At 39.6% G+C, this 21,603-nt stretch overlaps 3 protein-coding genes across 3 annotated transcripts; all 3 read left to right on the top strand.

Annotated features, from left to right (window-relative positions):
• The first annotated feature begins 73 nt into the window (after positions 1-73).
• Positions 74-8,219, top strand: mturn (maturin, neural progenitor differentiation regulator homolog (Xenopus)). Its single transcript, XM_020643197.3, has 3 exons — positions 74-515; positions 4,569-4,691; positions 6,739-8,219. Exons 1-3 carry the CDS (start codon positions 357-359, stop codon positions 6,844-6,846), a joined length of 390 nt encoding a protein of 129 aa, XP_020498853.1. The 5' UTR covers positions 74-356; the 3' UTR covers positions 6,847-8,219.
• A 958-nt stretch (positions 8,220-9,177) lies between these two features.
• On the top strand, positions 9,178-16,267 carry LOC109990896 (E3 ubiquitin-protein ligase ZNRF2). Its single transcript, XM_020643165.3, has 4 exons — positions 9,178-9,954; positions 11,341-11,436; positions 13,527-13,632; positions 14,989-16,267. The coding sequence occupies exons 1-4, from the start codon at positions 9,627-9,629 to the stop codon at positions 15,044-15,046; spliced, it is 588 nt and encodes a 195-aa protein (XP_020498821.1). The 5' UTR covers positions 9,178-9,626; the 3' UTR covers positions 15,047-16,267.
• Positions 16,268-17,809: 1,542 nt separating this feature from the next.
• txnl4a (thioredoxin-like 4A) lies at positions 17,810-20,511 on the top strand. Its single transcript, XM_020643166.3, has 4 exons — positions 17,810-17,967; positions 18,049-18,231; positions 19,843-19,946; positions 20,084-20,511. The coding sequence occupies exons 2-4, from the start codon at positions 18,079-18,081 to the stop codon at positions 20,253-20,255; spliced, it is 429 nt and encodes a 142-aa protein (XP_020498822.1). The 5' UTR covers positions 17,810-17,967; positions 18,049-18,078; the 3' UTR covers positions 20,256-20,511.
• Positions 20,512-21,603: the final 1,092 nt, after the last annotated feature.

Consider the following 21,603-nt stretch of genomic DNA (forward strand, 5'->3'; position numbering starts at 1 on the left):
CTCTCACATACACTATGGACGGCTGCCCGGTTTCACTGTTCGTCATCGCGTTTTTTCCAGCGTCCTCCTGCGTATGCATATGCGACCGACGGCTTGATTTCATAACGTGAGGAGGAAGAGAGGAATGGGGCTTTGAGCACGGATGAGCACCAGAACCGGTACACTCTATGCACCAGCAGTGTTATCTGTGTTCCCGGGCCATGCACACAGTGCTTTAGAGGAGATGCGGTAGTGGAGGCTGCTGATGCTGCTGTCCGATCAGCTGTTTTTTGCGTCTTAAGCATCATCGCCGTGACGGCCAGAAAGATCCAGATCAAGCTCCAGAGCCAGGGACACCGCAGACCGGATCACACAGGATGGAGTTCAAGCATCTGGTGGAGGCGGCGGAGAAGTGGTGTTCCGGTAACCCGTTCGACCTCATCTTCGCCGAGGAGGACGACGAGAGGCGGCTGGACTTTTACGCAGAGCCCGGCGTCTCCTTCTACGTACTGTGTCCCGGCGGCACCGACACTTTCGTAAGTGAGCCTCTGCAGGGCCTCAAGCTGTGAGTGTAGGTTCGTGTGTGTGTGTGTGTGTGTGTGTAGGTTCGTGTGTGTGTGTGTGTGTGTGCGCGCGCGTGTGTGTGTGTGTGCGTTATCGTAGGTGCGTCGGGGCTGCGCAGGAGGTGGGGTTGTCCCGCTTGGTCACGGTTTTCCAGCTAATGGACATTGGGAGGAGGGGTGGGAGGCTTCGGGCAAAAAATGGAGGATGATGTCATTTTAATTTGAATCCACACGCAGCACCCTCCCACTCTCTGCCGATGCTGTTTTTTTTTTTTCCCCCATTATAATCAACTGCGATAACCCTCTGAACTCAGCACCACCCGCAACACCACGAGAACCAGGTTACAATAAAAAAAAAAGAGGCCAGTTACTTTCAAAATAAAAGCTCTACGGTTAATCACGTTGCATTTGAAACCTACGCAATGAATTAAGGCTCATAGCTGGATGGATATAGAAAATGATCGGATTTCTGTTCAGTGTCATTTAATTATTTCTCAATCAGTTCTAATGATCGCTAAATCTCAAATCCAGATCATTCTGTAAATCAAACTGGATAATTCTGTCCACAGTTAACATAGGCCTACATATTTATTTGGAGCAAGAGGCTTAGTTTCTGCAAACATGAAATAAGTAGTCTCAATAACTCGGGTTGCATTTTTCAAGTATTTTTTGTTACTAGTGAAAGTTTTACTGCTCTGATCCAGGACTGAACCCTAGATGTTATAATGAAACCCTGGACACAAATAAAGACAGCACAATATGTTATTTGGTCCTGTAACCTTTTAGCAACATCAGAGTCTTAAATCCAATGTGATTGTTCTGCATCTGTTAAACAGAAACTCCGGAAATTTAGAATAGTTTTGAAACCCCAAACTACAGAAGGGAGCACACTCAGTGTTTTCATTGCTGCAGCATTCAGATTTCTTTGACACTGTTTACTATCTATATCCTAACAATGTGATGGGAGGGCTGGGGTCTCATGAGGCCAGAAATCCCTCCTCCGGCTCAGTGACAGAGGCTAAGGGCGGGGTGAAGATGGAGCTGGCCCAGGAGCCAGAGCATCTGTAGAGTCAATAACACATTATGTCACACCAAGCGTGCATGTGTTATGTGTTTTCAGGAATCGCCTGGTCCATCCCACAGATTGCACAGAAAGGCTTCTTAGGGGCTTTCCATGACTGCAGATGGAATATAAACTTGTGAATCCAGCCCCCCTGCATAGTCAAAGTGTCCCGTAAAGAACATAATGACAGAGAAGGAAAACATAGCAGAGTGTTACATAACACAGCTACACACAAGATGTAGTATTATTACATCATGGTGTAGTTCTTAGTTATCTCACTTTCAACCCTCCACATTCTCCTGCTGCTGGATCTTATGCATGCCAAATGTTGCACTCATGTACACACACTCACACACTTTTACATGACCACAAACGCACTCTTCTGGTGTGTGCTCTAAAATCAGCTACAATAACTCCCTGACTCTGCAGGAGTCTAAAGATCGAATTACTTTCAATACAAGTATCAACAGGACATCTGACATACTGTCTCTCTCATTCCTTGTTTCCCTCTCTCATACACACAAGGCATTCTCCCTGTTTACTGTATCTTTTGTCCTCAACTCTGTGAATCACTGCCCTGTTTTGTCACTAGAGGGTGCTGTGAGCTGAGTTCTAACAGAATAGCAGCGCAGCCAGCTACACATCAGTGTTTCCACCTCTGTCATTTTCACATTCAGACTAAGTGCCAGTAGTTTTTAGTCATCTGGGTCATGTGACACAATGTTTAGCAGCTCAAAAACAAGAGCCACATGATTTGCTCTGTGAGATCTGCTGAAAGATGAGTTTTTGGTGGTGTAGCATTGGCACACCCTCATGTGAGTCCATCCATCAGTGTCAGACTGGAACAAGCATCCCTCAGCAGTCCCAGCATGAGGGCTCAATATCAGGCCTGTCTACACAACTTCGAATAAATGTTTCTCTGTGGCTGATTCACATGACTTTTAATGACTCATGAAACACAGAATACACACCACAGATTTTAAAACCATATCCCTAAATATTTCTTACTTTTAAAATATATTTAATTCATAATTTAATTCAGGTACTTTTAATTCTTGTTTGATTACCTCATTACAAACCATTCATTTATCCAAATTATACCTGGGATCAGTGGGAGCCACTGGATTTTCTACCTTAGCTGATTAAACAAGCCTCTTTTATCATGTTTTAAGGGGTGTTCTTCATGCTTTGAATTTCAATTATCCATCAATTAATCCGTTTTTATTTACTTAACCACATATCTCACTGAAGTTATTTCATGACACTAGGCATATAGGCCAGGTTTAGATTTTTCCAGAGATGCAACATTGTGCAAACAACAAAAAAATGTCGAGATAATTAAGAATTGCCTAACTTTAAAGTAGAAAAACGGGCTAATAGAATAAGTTGGACAAGCCGGTCCAGGGCAGCAGGCTATCTGCAACAACTACTGACAGGAATCTGCAAGACGAGAGAGCGCTAAAACTCCTGGAAAGAGAAATACTTAGAAACATGCATTAATATAACATATATGAATACAAATGGAGAGAGAGAGAGAGGGGACAGAGAAGAAGCTCTGTGTACCCTGTCCCCATGGTAGTCTATTTGGGGTTCAGAATGTTTCACAAACATACTTCAACATGTTGACATGTTGGAGAAGCTCAGAATTGAACTACTGACCTTTCAAAAGCGTCCTGCTTTTCAGCCCCTAATAAAGGAATGTAAACTTTATTCTAGTTTTTTAAAGGAACCAGTGCAGATGAGCTAATATGGGAGACATGTGATCTCTTCTTCTAGTTCTTGTTAGTACATGTGCTGTTTTAGACCAGCCAAAGCGTCTTTAGGGACTTATCAGAGCAGCCTGATAACAGGGAATTGCAATAACACAACCAAGAAGCAACACATACATGGAATAGCTTTTCTGAAACATTTTGAGACTGGATGTTCATGATTTTTGCAAGGTTACGTGGGAGAAAAAAGGCTGTCCGTGAAATTTGTTGTATGTGGGAGCTGAAGAACACATCCAGATCTAATATATCATCCAGATTCCTTACAGTGGTGCTGGATGCCAGGAGGGTGCAATCTAGGGTGGCTTTATATTAGATAACAAGTCTCTATAGTGTGATTGATGCCAAGCTCAGTAACTCCGGTTTTATCAGGGTTTTAACCCCTAATAGTTCCTTTAACCGTGAATATAAGGAATTTAATTTCTTTTAAATGTCACAACTAGGTTTAAAAAAAAAACAACTTGTTTTTTACTGTTAACTGAAAACAATTCATCCTCTTTTATGCTTCAGGTCAAGTTGCACTTTAGGTCAGAAGCCCCAAATCACTTCCCAACATACAATCTAATCTATAGCCTTTGAGTCCAATCAAACAATGCTTACAGTAAGTGAAGGGGAAATGGTTGTAAAGTTGATCTAAAACTCCTCCTGTGCAAGACGCCTGTCAACCTGCACTAATGAGGAAGTAGACTTTTATGTCAAAGTATTACAACATAATGAACACTGTTTAATGGCCTTAGGTGTGCCGACATTTCTGACATAAGTAGTACAATCATTAATGAAAGTGTCAAACAATTTAATTATTGGTAAGGTAACAATGAAGTATTGATTCATATCCAGTAACCAGTCAGTATGATGCACCTCTTCAATACACATGTAGATTGATAGGAACCTCTGATATGACACTGTATAATTCTTGCTCAGGAATTAATTTTCAATCATTTCGTTAATAGTGAGGTTTTTCTTCTCCTTAAACATCTTTTGACAAATGTTCAGGATGTTTGTGTGTCCTTTGTTTACTGCATGTCTTTGGTGAAATATCTCTTAATCTGGTTTAATTGCTTTGTTCTAGTTTTCCAATGCACCATGGCCCCTGACCCAGCTTTATTTCAGGATTTTGGTTGAAGTGTCTTTGGAATGACACCTCCTTTTACATTTGCTCATGTTTTTGTGTGTGTGAATCTCTGATTGTGTCCATAGCACGTGTGGAGTGAAAGCGAGGACTGCCTTCCCTTCCTGCAGCTAGCCCAGGACTACATTTCCTCCTGCGGGAAGAAGACTCTGCTGGAGGTGCTGGAGAAGGTCTTCACGTCCTTCAGGCCTGTAAGGAAACGAAAGCACGACGCTCCCTGTAGTTACACTTTTCTTTGACACACTGCATGAACCAAGGCGCAGCAACGTCTGCTTGTTGTGTCTGTTTTGGTCTATTACAACCCTGATGCGTGTTCTTCTCTTTGGTACGGACCAAACATGCCGACCTCAACCAGAGTTATCACCATTTAATGTTGCCTTCATTTTGGCAATACATAAAGTAATGGAGAATATGCAAAAGGATTCTCACAAGATTCTAGTCTATTTGACATGTAGTCGTCGTTTTATTTCCATGCACCTTCAATTTGAAGAGCTAACTTAGTCTTTTGGAGTCTTCCTTCCTTAAGCTCTTTGTTGAATATTAATCACTTAGTGGAATTGACATTTTTAGAATCAAAATAGGTGTAAAGGTGTAGGGTATCGTTATGAAGCTTCCATATTTTTTATTGCAAAAAAACATTTTAATTAGCCATTAATAACGATATTATTGAGGTATTGTTCTCAATAAAGAAGTCAGATTGTAATAAGCACATCGTGTTATGTGTTTTTAACAGACATCAGTGTCAGGATTGGGTGGATTCAACAACTGAAACACTGATTTAAACCTCATATGATCAAATATAGTCCTTTTACAGGCATGCTTGGCTAAGCATAAAAACTAAACACTAGGGGACACAATAAGCCATAGGATATGCATTTGCCTATCAGAAGCTCTCTAATAGAATTATTATATCCTTATAGCAGATGCTTCCTTTGGCTCTGGCCAACAAGGAAGTAACCTCAATCTGCCATAAAAAAAAACTCCAGCACATTGCCCCTCATAAAACCGCCAGGTTCATATTGACCAGAGCCAAGCTGGCTGTTTTCTACATTTCCAGTCTTTTATTAAGAAATAAAAGCCTCCTCTGTGTACTATAGCTTTAACATTGTCTGTGCTGTCTATAGAATGACTACAGCAGACTACATTTAAGGTCTTTGTTTAGGAGTAAAAATAATATTTTAAAAAATGCATTATGAGGGATTGTTGTTTCTAAGTGTATGATCGGTAAAGCAATACTGCAGTGTAGAAACAGCAGGTCTATGATACAAATACAAGACCTGTGTTCAAATATGTTACTAGTAAGTATCGCAGATAGGAAGTTCTAACACCAAATTATATGCAAAGTACAGAAAGTAAAAGTACCCTTCATGCAAATGGTTTCAAGGTCACATATTATGCAAAATATACTTCACCATGGTTTTCTAACGCTAATATGTGTCCCTAGTCTGTCTACAAACCCCTCCACTTATGAGAAAAGTCCATCCTCTCTGTCTTCTGCAAGCTTCACTTTTCAGAAAATGTGCGCTCAAACAGGTGGATTTTCCCTTCATGACATCACAAAGGGCGGTAACCCCTCCCCCAAGTGGGTGACACTCCCACAGCTGGGTGTTTGTTCTGCCCTCTGAGTCTGCCTTCTCACCGTAAAAAATTGAGCATGGTGCAAGAAGGCCACCCAAACCCTCCAAGAGAGGGGGCGTGGTCAGACACAGCTCACTTGCATTTAAAGCTACAGGCACAGAAACAGCCTGTTCTGAGCAGGGCTGAAATAAAGGGGTTTATAGGCATGATCAAGTACAGGATCAGGGTGTATCAGGTCTTATTTAAACTTGAAAAGGAGATTAATATGTGACCTTTTAGATTAGTGTACACACTATTGATATGCATGCATTAACTGCATTACTTTAATGTAGAGGAAAAATATAATGTGCTCTCCAACTGAGGTGGAGCAAATGTATAAAGAAGCTCTGAGTTGATTTGCTCGAGTGAAGTATAAGTACAACAAAATTGTTCTTAATTACTTTCCCTGAATAAATTAACTGGATGCACAGTAAGTTAAACTAAACATATCGAACTATTTATCTCTAGAACACCTTTAAACGTGCTCTGCCTGGTGCTGAATGTTTGTTTGCACATATACTTTAAACAAGGCCTCATTAAGCTGCCTTCATATAAGACAGAAAACAAATGTGGGTTTGCAAATACAGACATATTAACTTTACAACCTTCATCCCTTACCAGCTGCTGGGCCTTCCAGATATAGAGGACGACAGTTTCGAGCATTACCACGCTGACATGGAGGGAGAACCAGGGCCCGACCACCAGCAGATGGGGGTCAGCCAGCAGTGATGAGGCCTGCAGCTGGGGCAGAGCTGCTATGAGCCTCGACTCGGGCGTCCAAATACTTAACAACACTCTAATGAAAACACACACACACATAAACACACACAGAACATACTTGCAGTCAACTCGCTAAAAATGCACCACCATGTTTTTGAATGTCTAAGTGGCTTTGCTTCCCAAAGAGTGCACTCTGTTGCACTGTTTTAATCCCCCAACAAACCAAACACACACACATTCTCATACACACAAAAAGGCTACATGAGGAGCAGCCATGTATGATACGAGTGTCATAATGATTCACCCCCTGGTTAGTTAAAGTTCCACCGCACAGCAATACATGGGCCTCAGCTGGCTTTGTTATGCAGAAATACAGTCAGATGTCGCCACAATACACACATTTCCCCGTGGCTTCAGAGATGAATGTGAGAATCAACCTACTTCTCTGCCTGCCTGTTGACAGGGAGGATACATGAGAGCTAAATGAGAGTTGTAGTGAAAAGTGACAGTTTGTGGCTGTGTGAGACGTCGGTGGGAGTGACACAGGTGAATGGAGAGGGGAGGGAAAGGGTTATCATTTTCCACCTCACGTAGGGAGAGAAGGAGGGGAGGGAGAAAAAAAAAAGAGGTTCTCAGATGATTAACATGTAAAAAAAAAAGAAATGTTGTATAGGTTTCAAAATAAGTTTTCACATTGGCCCTAGACTTTTAAATCAAAGTGTGCAGCTTGAAGTAGCATGGATCATTTTGGAGGTGCGTCTCTTAAAGTTTTCTCAGCACAGCCCCTCAAAGACCCTAGAGTCACATTTAAATCAATGTTTCTATCATATGACTATCACAACAAAGGCCCGTGCTACAGTTTAAGCCCTGTTTTGGGTGTCTCATTGTCACATGACACCCATAGTTCTTCTATCTTGTAGTCTTCCTTCCTGGCTGTTGGTGGTTCACAGTTTGCCCTCCTTTCTTGGCACAATCTGATAAGAAAGCTTCCTAAAGCTAGCCGAAACCTCTTTTGCGTGTATTGTTATGATTTCATAGCTTCTTTCAAGGTTTCTCTTGATCATAAATTTAAAGAGTGCACACCCAAACCCCTGTGTGATATCACAGGAAAGAGAAAATATTTGACAGGCACCCTCTGCCTACCCTGTAATCTCTTATCTCACAGTGTGTTGTTTTGTGTCACATCCAGTGCACTGCTATGCTTTAGTCCCCGCTGCTGTCCCCCACTCGATACACATTCAAGACTGTTTCAGAGGTTCCTCCTTAGCCCGTTTATTTTGGCTTGTAAATGTTTTTCTTTATTGCCTATTTGAATGTTTATAATGCAGTGTATCTTCTGTTTGTCCTCTGTGTGAAATTGTTCAATAAACGTGTGAACAGAGTGTCGTGCAGGCGTGTGTCTTCTTGTGCGTAAAGGCCTGAAGTTAATGGAACACAGGGCGCAAAACATGGAGAGCTTTTCATATCACAGAGTGGACTGGTGACCTGCTGCTGTGCCAACAGCCCGCTGGTGTTACTGGGGTTGACGTCACGCGCCACCTGACGCGCCCACTCAGTTCTGCGTCAAGCTGAAGGTAAGAAGGGAACCACAGACAGGAAATCATGCTGTGGCCTTCAAAGTAAAAGCACACACAAAAAAAAATTGAATACGGTTCAGTAATCACTTTCTTATTGACCACAAGCAACTGAGTTTGCAGAAATGACATTAAACATGCATGCATATATAGCAAATTATCCCCGGGTCCTTTAAGTCTTTGTAAATGCAGGTTATGTACCATCACAGGAGGTTTTATAGAAATCTGTTACAGGTGACCGTGAACAAGTAGGCATATAGCATAGACTATAAATAACAATGAGTAAGGTGTTTTACCTGCTCTTTTGTACTAATAAATAACAAAGAGTAAGTTATTTTACCTGCTTTTTAAAAGTATCTCGAGATAACATTAGTTAGGAATTGGCGCTATACAAATACAGATTGCTTGATTAATTGATTGATTGATTAATTAGCATGCAATAGCAATATTTAAGTACGGTAGTCCTTAAGTAGTCTACAATAAAAGTTGTAGTTGCCTACAATAATTCACCTACTGGATTTAAAATGATCCTAAATGAAGAATGGGAAGGAAACAGGTGCAATGGCAAACAGACTTTTATTGAACTTGTTTTGCAACATAGTTTATGGGTACCCTAAAGACAGATTTAAAATCTAAAGAGTAGGAACTTCCTCATTTCTGTCCTAACTTTTTCCGTATGTGCCGCGCTTACCGGTTTTACTTTGAAAGCGTATTTATCGTTTCCTGGTCAAAGACGGGTAGTTTTTTCGAACTGACTCACAGAGGGAGGAGGGCAATCTCTGCTTTTATTTTTCTTTCCAGACGGCCACAGTTGAGCACAAAAACAAACTTGAACCAGATGGGCTGTGGGTCAATGTTCACGCCGTTGTTTTCGTCTGAAGATGTTGAACTGAAGACTCATAGCTGAAGAGATTTTATCTTCTTTATTTTAACCATTGTTATCATTTTTTTTTTTAAAGGGGAAGGGTTCTGCAAAGAAAAAAACACCACTTGGAAATTTGTGTAATCAAGTTATGCGTCAGTGAGTGCGCACTTTACGCACAGAGCGCTCCATGAAACTTTGAATTGTTGGATCACGGTCACTTTATGATTGTTCGCGTGTAACGCTGCATTTCCTTTGTTGCTGGCACTTCCTAAAAACTCGTTGTAACCATGTGTCTTGGCTAAGAACTTTAAAGTGCACGAAAAAACCCAAGGCTGTACGCCTGATACAGCATGGGGGCCAAACAGAGCAGCACAGGATTTGATGGAAGAACTCGGGCTTATTCCAGCTCCGATCTCCCATCTGGGAACTCCAGCGGAGGGGAAAGGATTGCGGGTTTTAGGTACACCAATGGACCAGATGGCCCGCGGATCCGGTATACAGGAGGTGGGCCGACCAGCTCCGGGCTCAGTATACCGGCTGGCGGCAGGTCAGGATCACACGTACTCAATCAGAGCCTCGATGGCACGGATGGTGACGACGAGGGCCAGCTGCCTCCTGAAGGCCACAGGTTGCTTATAGGCTCCCTGCCTGCTCACCTGTCCCCTCACCTGCTCGGAGGTAAGATAGTAATCTTACTAATCAACAAAGATGTATAACATACCACGTAAAACATCTGGAAAGAAGCATGCAATGCTCATATTAATATGTTTATACTCAGGACATTTATGATTGTTTTGGGTTTGCCGATTTCCTAATTGTCACTGAAGTACACTCTGTCCCTGTTACTCAAAGTAGAGGCCTAGTGGTGCATATGGAAGTCAATATATTTTGCATCACTTTTAATGGTTGACAACACTGTGTTTGATTTATAGTCAACATGTTATTTCACGTACCATAGGACCATAGGCTTTTGACACTACACTCTGTATAGCATGCGTCACCGTTCCTGTCAAAGTTAGTTAGTTTGTATTTTTCCATTTGACATGTGATACCAAATGGTAATAGCAGTGTGATGACTGAACTCTTTGTTCAGCACTTCGGTAGTTTTATTGTAGCCACAGGTGTCTCTTCTGTACTCAACTGTTCTGCTGTCTGCCTTATTATGCCTTCCTCCTGTCTTCGAAAAATGGCTTGTTTTTCACTGAGAGGGAAGAGTGCATAATGTAGGTCAGCAGATAAGAGCTTCCTGCTGGTTACACATTGCCTGACACACACACACACACACACACACACACACACACACACACACACACACACACACACACACACACACACACAGACTGGTGTGACAAGACCACAACATTAGGCACTGAAAGTCATGTAAAAGTGCTTTCTCAACGCTCAAATATCCTTGTCAATTGTAGAGTAAGTTCTTAAACCTAATTCTATAGTGTTCTCTAAATCCTAAATGCTGTTGGTGTACTGGCATTGGTCATTTCCCTGATGAGGAAGTACAGTCAGTATTACAGTCATCAATAACCTTTGCACGTCTATATGACTCTGCAGGTCTGACAATGTTTGTAACCCTTTTACATGAAGAATTAGTGTGACCCCAGAAACAGAGATTATTGCTGCATAATACTGAATATTTGATGCATTTGTAGTTCTTTCCTCAAGTGAGGTGTTACGATATTTAACAGGAAGTCAGCGTATCTCAGTTCTCGCTGCACACATGTGCAGCTAAGATGATGCAGAGGCTCAGACCATGTGTATCTGTGTCAAATTATGAATTAATAAATTACTTCATTGATTAATGGAGGGCAATAAAATATGCAATAAATACATCTCGGCTTGAGAACGTGTTTAGAGTCAGATTTGTTTCTGAGAAATGACACCTGAAGATTATGTGATTAGCTAAGCAGATTGTAACAGATTGTTTACAGCAGACAGAGAGCGAGAACGTCCATGGGGTTGTAAGGTCACGCCCACGCCCTCAGCCCTGTTTACATATCAATAAAAACACAGAAGTTATAGCGTGTTCTTGTTTTTGTGTTTTCCACACAGGTTTCCACTGTCCTCTTTGCTCCAAGTTTATGGCAGCAGATGAAATCGAGAAGCACCTGCTCATGTGTTTCAGCAAAACGCACCTCACCTACAACAGTAAGAAATCGGAGGGGTGATGGGGGGGTGGTCCATTTTATGCTGTTATTCCTCGGTTCATCTTACATTCTTTTCAAAGTAAACATACAAAAGTTTGTGTAAAACAGAATGATGACACTGTTAAGTGTAGGAAAGAGTTTTGTTTTTTACAAAAGTTGCAGTCCAGTTGTAAGCTGAGGCTCAGTGGTAGAGACAGTGGCTGCTGCAGTCCACAAAGTGTCCTTGGGCAAGTCAATGAACCTCAGATTGTTCCTGATGGCAGAAACATCGCCATGTGAATGTGTATGAATGGGATTACTTAATACTGAGTGTCATGCATAGCATCCGGAATGTGACATGTAGTGTAAAAGCACTGGAGTGGTCAAAAGACCATAAAAGGGCTATATAAGTATGGTAATAAGTAAGCAAATAAAATACTCTATCATAAGTACACGAATGTAAAAGTATTTAATATGCAAAACAATGTCTCTAGTCAGTTATATCAATACATTTCACAATGTTTCCCCAAGGTTTTTCCTGCCAAAGAAATCCATGTCTACTTGCATCCCACATCACAGTCACTGTCCATTATAGATCGATTCATTTATAAGATTCTAAGAGCTCTGAAATGTGAACGCGTCCTGCATTTCTCAGTTTAAACACAAAGGAAGACGTTTTTAATTTATTATTTTGACCTTAAATCTTGTATATCATCACATTAATCTTCAAATCATTTTTGAAGGGTCTTGAAGGGTTTATTTTAATTTTAATATACCTAATTTTATCCACTCAAGCTTTTTTTCCTATAACAATGGCAGTTTGTTAGATATCTTATAAGATCACTTGAGTTTTGTAATAGAGTAGAAGGTATTGTTATCTTTGGTAATACAAGGAGTAAAATAGAACTCAATGGAAGCAGTGAGGTACATGAAAATTGTTCTTAAACGCAGTATAAAAGTGTACTTATCTACATCCTGTCTCCCATTCCTTGATAAAAGTTGAATCAGTTTGTTCGATGATGAGATGAGATGAGATTCAACTTTATTGTCATTACACATATACAAGTATAGAGTAACGAAATGAGGTTTGGCATCTCACCAGAAGTGCAGATAAGCAGAAAATCGATGATTTTTAATCAATGTAAGAGTCTGTACATTTATAAGTGCTTCTTATGAGATTGTTACAATATTTCCAGAATTTTCCACAGAAATACTCCCCGCACTTACTAGACAAATAGACAAAGGTCCTATAAGGTCTGCAGCAGTACATTAACACAGACACCAACATGAGAGTAGACAGCTGTGTGTGAGCACCTGGTATAGTGCACGTGCACCTACATGTGCATATACTGGAAAGGGAAACACATTTTGTCTGTTGTCAGATAGATTTCACACACACTTCCTGCAGTTAGAAACATTACAGTGTTGCATGTCGGTAAACAAGAGCAGGTTAGTCCTCATCTTTATTGAGCAGAGATCTGCACATGCACACTTTTTGAGTTGGCACACTCCGCCAGTGGCATGCATGCTACTGATAAAAAATAAATAAAACGGAACTTATGCAACTCATAAGTAAACTGTGTCTGAGCATGAGGGAAACTTATCAAATCAACACGTCTCTGGGCAATTTTGATATATCTTTACATAATGTTATGCTTATGAATAGCTTCAAAGCTGCTACTCGGGTTTGCATGTAGCCCCAGGTATTGACACTAGGTCCTGTCATAGGTAAATATGCTGGTTAAATTGTCACACAAAAGAACAAGTCGTTATTGACTGATCTAAGGTTCATCTGATCGGCGACACAATTTTCTATGACTCATTCAAATTTACCATCAAACTAGTTTTAAATGAACAGTAACTACAAAGTGAAACTAAATCTTAAATAACACAATATATTCCCAATATAGACTGAAAAGTCACCTCCTTTGCTTCATACAGAGAATACCAGTCCTCACTTGTACGCAGGTGACACCAGGTATTCACGTACCACAGGTTAAACAGCTGGTTATACAGGGTTCAGTAACTGAACGAACAGAATTCTTGATGCATGGTGTTGTGTACGAGGCGGCTCTTTTCTCAGTTTGTTTCTTTCCATGTTGTCTCTATCAGAGGACATCTTGTCCAGAGACTCTGGGGAATGTGCCATCTGCCTGGACGAGTTGGAGCAGGGGGACACCATTGCCAGGCTGCCCTGCCTCTGTATCTACCATAAAGGGTAAAAGATTACACACACACACACACACACACACACACACACACACACACACACATATACACACTCACACACACACACACAGACAAATTAACAGATTGTACTTGGTAAAAGTCAGACAAATGCATAAAAGGCATTTTGAAAGACTTACCAGTTCTGGTTAATGTAAGAGGTAATAACATTTTCTTTTGCTAGGGTTAAAGAGTATAGGCCTAGGTCTCAATTTTAACTCCAGTAAATATCAAGTTCCTGCCAATGGCTGGTTAACTTAGTTTTGCATGCTTAACATGTGCCCTTTATATGCTGCCAAGAAAGAGTCTCTCTTTTTACGTATTAAACAAAGGCGATACGAAATGTTAATGAGTCAACATTTAAGTTGCTGGAAGGTGTTTTTTTTTTTTTTTACCTTTGGACTGAGCTCTGCTAGTGTCCCTGTTTTCAGGTTTCATGCTATAAACTAAGCTAACATGCTTGTGAGGGTATAGACTAAATACACACATACGAATTGATACTATTAGCCTTCTAAACAGAGCAAATTAGGATATTTCTTTAACTATTTATTTAATACGGACATCACTGGATTTTCACTTGTAATTCACTTATTTGTAGAAATTACAAATATTTCAGTAACCTAAGTAACCACATTTAAACATGTGACGACCATTTGAAGCTGCTATAAGAAAATATATTCTAATTATGAGGTTGATTGACGCATGTAGTGAATGCTGTATTTGCAATTTTATACTTGGACATGATTACAACTTAAAATACAACAGTTATTATTTGACATGTTTGGTCATTGCTTTCTTGCTATGAGTTATTTAAGAAGCTACTCCTCCACACATCCCGTATAAGCTCAGCTTAGCATTGAAGTTAAAAAGAGCTAGTTCTATATTCAAAGGTGGAAAAAAAATCTAGAAAGCAAGCTGTAGCCGAATGCGTTGGCTAGTGAACTTTTGACACGGTGGTGGAATTTTTTTTTGTTATGTTTTGACTGAGCCAGACAGTCCCATGTTTCCGACCTTTATACTTAGATATGCTAAGCTAACCTTTCACTCATAGTAGGCTCCCTGTCATTAAATTCAACAGACTGATATGAGAAAGGCATCAACCATCTTACGCTCATGAACACCTTCATCAAGCAGTTTTTTTTAATAATGCAAAATCATGTGTCAAAGTAATACAAAAATGTATGTGAAGAAAAAACACAAATAGCCTACAAGGTAATAAGATGTTATATGAAGAAATTATTTTATTAAAATGTTTTTCGAGGAGATCAGTCCAATTGATATTGTGTTTCTGCAAAGTTTCAAATTGAGAGAATATCTTCTCTAACACCCGCTGCTTTTCCTGTTTCAGGTGTATAGACGAGTGGTTTGAGGTGAATCGCTCATGTCCAGAGCATCCTGCTGACTAAGAGCTGCAAGAGTACACTATCAGTCAAATGTTCATCACTGTGGTAGACTGTGTGCCTGACCTCATCCCAAAACTGTGTGTTCCCGCCAAGCATCAGTGCTCCTCAGGGAATTCAAGACATTATAGCGTACAGGATTTATGATGCCTGATGGGAAACCAATGGACTGTGGATGTACTTCTCCCGACATCGTGGGATGTTCAAAGAACCACTGATGGACTTATTTGTCTCTAGAAAATATGTGAATTTTTTTTTTTTTTTTTTTTTTTTCAACGCCACCTACTGGCCTTAAGTAGCTTCATACAACCCGGAATCTGAACTGTTCTGTTGAACAGGGCGGTGTTTTAAAACAGAGGACTATCACAAACATGGGAGGGAGTCACCTCTCTTTTGTTAGCAGTGATCAAGGTGGAGAGACTGTCCGAGAGTTGATCAGGAGGAGAGAGCGAAGGAGGGTGTTGTGCAATGTTAAAAACAGCCATACAGAATTCAAATGTCAATATCAGCTTTAAGGGAGGATTAGCGTTGATGGTTGTTAGGAAATAGAACTTAATTTCACTGTGGCTATCATTGTTAAACAATCACCAAATAGTATGATGTGAAATAGTCTCTGTTAATCAGCTGGCCATTCAGAACCACAGTAATGTGATTGTGTCGTTTTGCGGTGGAATTTAAAAAAATATATAAGTCAGATCTAATGATGATTCATGCTCTTATGAGGAGTGCCATAATATGCTGCTATGTCGTAGACTGGAGAAGACAAAAAAAAAAAGTGTATAACCTTTGTTTATTGTTCTTTCTACTTGTACTGTAAAAATTGCACATCAATAAATGTTTGTATTTGTGAAACATTCGGAGGAGAGAGTGGGGGATGAAATGCAGCAAATGGCCGAGTTTGGACTCGAACCCACAGCCGCTGCGACGAGGACTATAGCCTCTGCACATGGGGCAGACGACATAACCGCTAAGCTATTGGTGCTCCAAGATTTAGACATTTCAAGGTATTTGTGTTGTGCAATTCAAAAACAGATGATGATGATGATGATGAAGTTTTGTCAGCTGAGAGAAGGCAGAGAAGAAAAGTTATGACTCCCTGGGGGTGGGCATGCTGGGACAAGGTTCAAATGTTCTTTCTTGTGTTTGCAGAATGAGTAGTCTTGGGTAATGTCAGCTTTCAATTTACCTAAGGTGGTACACACTAATGCATCTGTATTACTTTGACTATATTTGAGTCATTCTTTCGGTGTGAGTTCTCAAGAAAAGAAAGCACTGGAGACTAAGAGCCATGCAGCTTTAATCTTCTGAAAAACACTTTTTTATACTCACCCCTGAATGCCTTTCTCACTAAGGGGACTGAATTACAGTATATAGCTAATAATATACCTATTATACATCAAAACAAATAGTCTGTTTTTATACCAGCCATATGTAAGATGTACGATATATTGGTTTTTGGGAGTACTTTCAATGTACCACAGGATTTTTTTTGGCTTGCTTACTGTGAATTCATGAAGTCGTCAAATAGGTCAATACAAATACATTCAAACATATGTGTTAAGTGCTTTATAAGGGCATAATACAACATACAAGAACAGAAACATAGAAAGTGAAATGCCCACTACTTGTTTAATGCAAAACTAAATACAAACACACAAACCAACAAAATCAATATTAAATTATTTAGGTTTTTGGTCAGGCCTCCAGGTTATAACATATTTCTAGTGTCCAGAAACTTAAATGTCTCATATTTGATTACATTTTGAGGTTGAAAATGATTAAAATACATGAACAAGTATAATACACATGATCATATGCTTGTTTCTATTGTTAATACGTGACTTTAAAACTTTGCACCCACACCCATACTGTTACATGAAGTTGTGTATCCCACAATGTAACATTCTAATAAAGCAATTATTAAAACTTAAATATCTGACAGAAAAAAATGGAACAAGGACAGCAATGGCAGATCATACCACAGACGAAAGACTTAAAGGAAGTAGAAGAGAGGACATAGTTATATCTAGACTAAGATTTGACCATACTGGATTAAAAAACACACTCTGTTTAATGAGAAAAGTAAACTCAGAAATATGTGAATACTGTAACAAAGATTATACATACAACACATTATAATGCATTGTGCCAAATACAAAACAGACAGAAAAATATTAAAATAAAAGGTGAGAGACGCAGGACAAACTGGAACATAGGGGGGATTCTGAAAAGAAATGGGGATAAAATTGGGGAAATTAGGAAAGAACCCATAACTATACTTAGTAAGGACTGATTAGTTGGAGATAATGTGAATATGTACAGTAGCCTATATGTAGGCTATATATTTGGACACAATATATAGACATAGCTTACAAAAGTTGCATGGATTTTTTTGTTATTCACCTATTTACTTTATTTTATTATATATTTTTTTAAAATATAAGTGAATATTTATCTTGTAAAACTAGAACCCGTTCTATATACTCCGGTACAGCAGTAGGTGGCGCTATTCACCTTTAAATTGGGATTTGCAATCCGCCAGAAAACAGAAAGAAGAAGAAGAACGTAAAGCACAGAAGCATAATCTGGGAACTGGATCTTGTAAAAGAGGAAATTAATACAAAAAAAATTAAAACACACACACACACACACACACACACACACACACACACACACACACACACACACACACACACACACACACACACACACACACATAAATAACAGGCATAATTTAGGTGCTTATCCTTTTTTTTGGGGGGGGGCTGCCTATCCTGCTCCACACTCCAGTCCAGTAGTTGGCGGTAATGCGCACTCTATCTGGTTACAACCAATAAAACAACAACAGAAGAAGAATTAGAACGTACCAGTGTCGTGAAGGTTCTGTTTTACTTTGCATAGCTGAAAGTTGTCTTTTTGTATTTAAGGTAAGGGGTATTCGTATGAGTAACCTTTGATATCTCTCTTTGGTTTAATATGTTTGTAACGTAACTTTACTTATTTTTCAGCTCGGGAAGCGACACAAAGAAGAAAGCAAGATGTCGTACATGCTACCACATCTTCACAATGGCTGGCAGGTCGATCAAGCCATCCTGTCCGAGGAGGACCGAGTCCTGGTGATCCGCTTCGGTCACGACTGGGACCCGACATGTATGAAAATGGACGAGGTTCTCTACAGCATCGCCGAGAAGGTGAGAGTGATGTCTGATCCAGCCTTTTTTTTTTTTTAAACTTTGTTGTGTTGTGACGTTAGCATCATTAGCTTCTGCCACAACATGAGTAAAAGCTGATCAGCTGTGAGTGATGCTTACAGAAAACATAAAGAGAGCACTGTGTCTAACATTGAGTTCTATGGGAACAGCAATTGAGCCTGAACCAAGGTGTTTACTCTTAGTTCAGACTCAAACATTTAGTCTTGATTAATGTGTTTTACTATTATTTCTAAATGTGTTCACCTTGAAAGTAACTCCTCTCATTTATTCTGCATTTCAGTCAGGATGGAAGAAGATAGATAATATGGTCATCTAAGACTGCAGTAGTCAAGGCAGCTTGTGTTTTAAAAGCTTTCCTTAATATTAATATTACTTCACAATTATTATTTTTTTTCCCCTTGTGATTGTTTTGGTCCACGTTGTCATTCAGCAAAGGGCAGAGTTCTGCTACAGCCCACAGCTGCTGCGACAAGTACCATAGCCACAGGTCCTCAACATCTGCAGTATAGAAACTTCATTGTAGATTATTTATACATTGTTTTGTTTTTTTCCACTGCAGTCTTCAAAAGGGAGGTCAACATTTCATCACTGTGTTCAGCTCGAAGCAGTTTTTGTTTCTTTTGCTGATTTTTAGGACCATGATTTCCGTATGGTTTGTTTATGGGCCAGTGGTGTAGAGCAGGGGGTTCCCAAACATTTCACCCCGCGACCCCCAAAATAACGATGCGAGAGACCGGGGACCCCTTCTGTCCCTCGAAGTGGTTAAAGTATAACGGTGCACACAGCAGCACGCACTAATGGGCCTATCCTAAACACTGACATTAGAACAACAATAAAAAAAAAATACAGCAGCCTTAAACTAATTGAACAACATTTCTGTATGAAATATTACAATAATAGGTCAAATAGTTCAAGTCATTTCCAGTTTGCATTTATTTTTGGAGGGCAACTCGCGACCCACCCACTTATTTTGCAGTCTCCATAGGGTATACCCACTTCTAAATCTCCTCTGATTAATACCATTGATTAGTTGACAATATTACCGTTAGTAGTATTCTGCAATTTATTTCCCCTGACGGTGAAGGGATGACTCTCTAATTGACTAGTACACACATATATGTAGGAGTAGTCTAACATGTCACTGTTTATAACAGAGGCTGTTTATCCTCTGCTAGACAGGCCCACTTAAAAACAAAAAAATGGAGAAAAAATTAAGAGTATACCCACTTTTTTAGGCACCATTGTTAGGGGTCTTATCTTCAGTCTGCCATTTTTCAGACATTATTGAAGATGTCCTATGTGAAGCTATGATGAGCTGCATTTATGTTACTTTATTTTTTGTTACTTGTTTAAACACTCATATTAGTTAATGGCGTGTTTAGCAACAGTTAATTTTTTACATTTAACTCACCACATAACCCTTTTAAGTGTCATGTGAAGAACCGTGTGTGTTTAATGCATCGTGAACGGACCAGCAGTTACTTTTAAAAGAGAAACGGACCTCTCCATGTTTCGATGAAAGCTTTACTGTTCAAAATGATACCAGCATGGTTGACTGAACTGATGATCTACCTACGCACTTCTCAACAGGTCAAAAACTTTGCAGTCATCTACTTGGTGGATATCACAGAAGTACCTGACTTCAATAAGATGTACGAGTTGTACGACCCCTGCACAGTCATGTTCTTTTTCAGGTATGTCATTACTTAGTTGATGATGTTAATGATTGTGATTTTAAATGAACTTGTTTGCTCTATGATGGCCTCATGCTTCAATTGTAAATCCTTCCTGTCGGTCAGGTCACCTTGTTTTTGTGTTGTTGTTTTTCCAGGAACAAACACATCATGATTGATTTGGGAACAGGAAACAACAATAAAATTAACTGGACAATGGAGGACAAGCAGGAGATGATTGACATTGTTGAAACCGTGTACCGAGGTGCGAGAAAAGGAAGAGGTCTCGTGGTGTCTCCAAAGGATTATTCTACCAAATACAGATATTGATTATTTTCCCCTTCAGATGTTGTTGTTTTCCTCATCCTTTTGTGACACAAGACAGAGACTAAATGTCACAGAAGTCAAGGAAGATCGTTTTCAGTTTCCAGTGCATCAGGACAATATCCCTTTTTCTGTTTTTGGTCATGATTGTGTTACATTGTGCCATTTTTAATTGTGTGTGCAGATTGATTGACATTTCAATTTATCTTCTCATTCATACTCATTGTTCAAATGTTGTAATAAACACGAATGCATATAAGAATCTGTACTGTGTTAACACTGAGGGTTTGGAACAACCGTTAGGACCTACAGAATCAAAACTATAACATTTACATAACAGGAAAACAGTAATAATTTGGGGGTAAAAGATGAGACGGATAGCATGACTTTTTATATACCCTGTTAAACAGACGGCTAAAAGAGGTTGGTTATTTCAGTGGAGGGACTTTAAAATGTTAACTGCACTACAGTGAATGCAGCTTTTGTCATCTCTCTTTAAATTTAAATTTTGTAGTTTGGATTCTGATAGAGCATGGCATTAAGGACAAAATGTGCTGACTTTATTGACAATAGTAATTATATATAATACACTTTACATTTGAGACAAATCTCAAACTGCGTAGATTTGGAAGAAGAGCATAGAAGCAACATCTAAAATCAAACAAGTAAAAGCAGGCAGATTCAAAAACCTGAGCAGAAGAACAAAATCTCAGAGCAGTGGTGTTAAAGAGAAATGTTTCCAGTACTTTTTTAAAGACACTAAACACAGCCATCGACAACAAAAAAAGAAACCATATTGGATAATAAATAAATACAAACAAAAGTAAGCAGCTGAAACCTGTTTTTTTATGTTTATTTTTATTTAAAGAGGACATATACACCTTTTCTACCTTTTCAAACAGTCCCCTGTGGTCTAAATTAAACATCTGTGCTGTACTTTGGTCAAAATATAACATGAATCAAGCACCAGAGGAGGTTTGTGACACTGTATAAACCAGCTCTCTCAGAACGCTCAGTTTTGGTGTGTGTGTCTCTTTAAATGGAATGAGCCCCCCCCTGAGTTTTCCCAGCAGACATCACTCCTTTGTAGCGGGAATATAAATAGTAGACGTGCTCAAAAGTTTTGTTCTAATCTGAGGGTGGAGTCCTTGGATGGAGGTATCAGGGGAGGGGAGGGGAGGGGATATTTTGTTTTACCAGAATCCAGCTTGTGACATCACAAGTAGAGCAAATTTTAAACTGAGCACTTTTCTCTGTGTTGTAAGACTTATGCAGACATCAAACAAAGGACATGATGGATTCATTTCACATTTTGTGTGTCGGTAAACACTCAGGTTGCCCAAATATGTGTTCA

Source organism: Labrus bergylta, chromosome 19, assembly GCF_963930695.1.
Source record: "Labrus bergylta chromosome 19, fLabBer1.1, whole genome shotgun sequence".
Classification (NCBI taxonomy): Eukaryota; Metazoa; Chordata; class Actinopteri; order Labriformes; family Labridae; genus Labrus; species Labrus bergylta.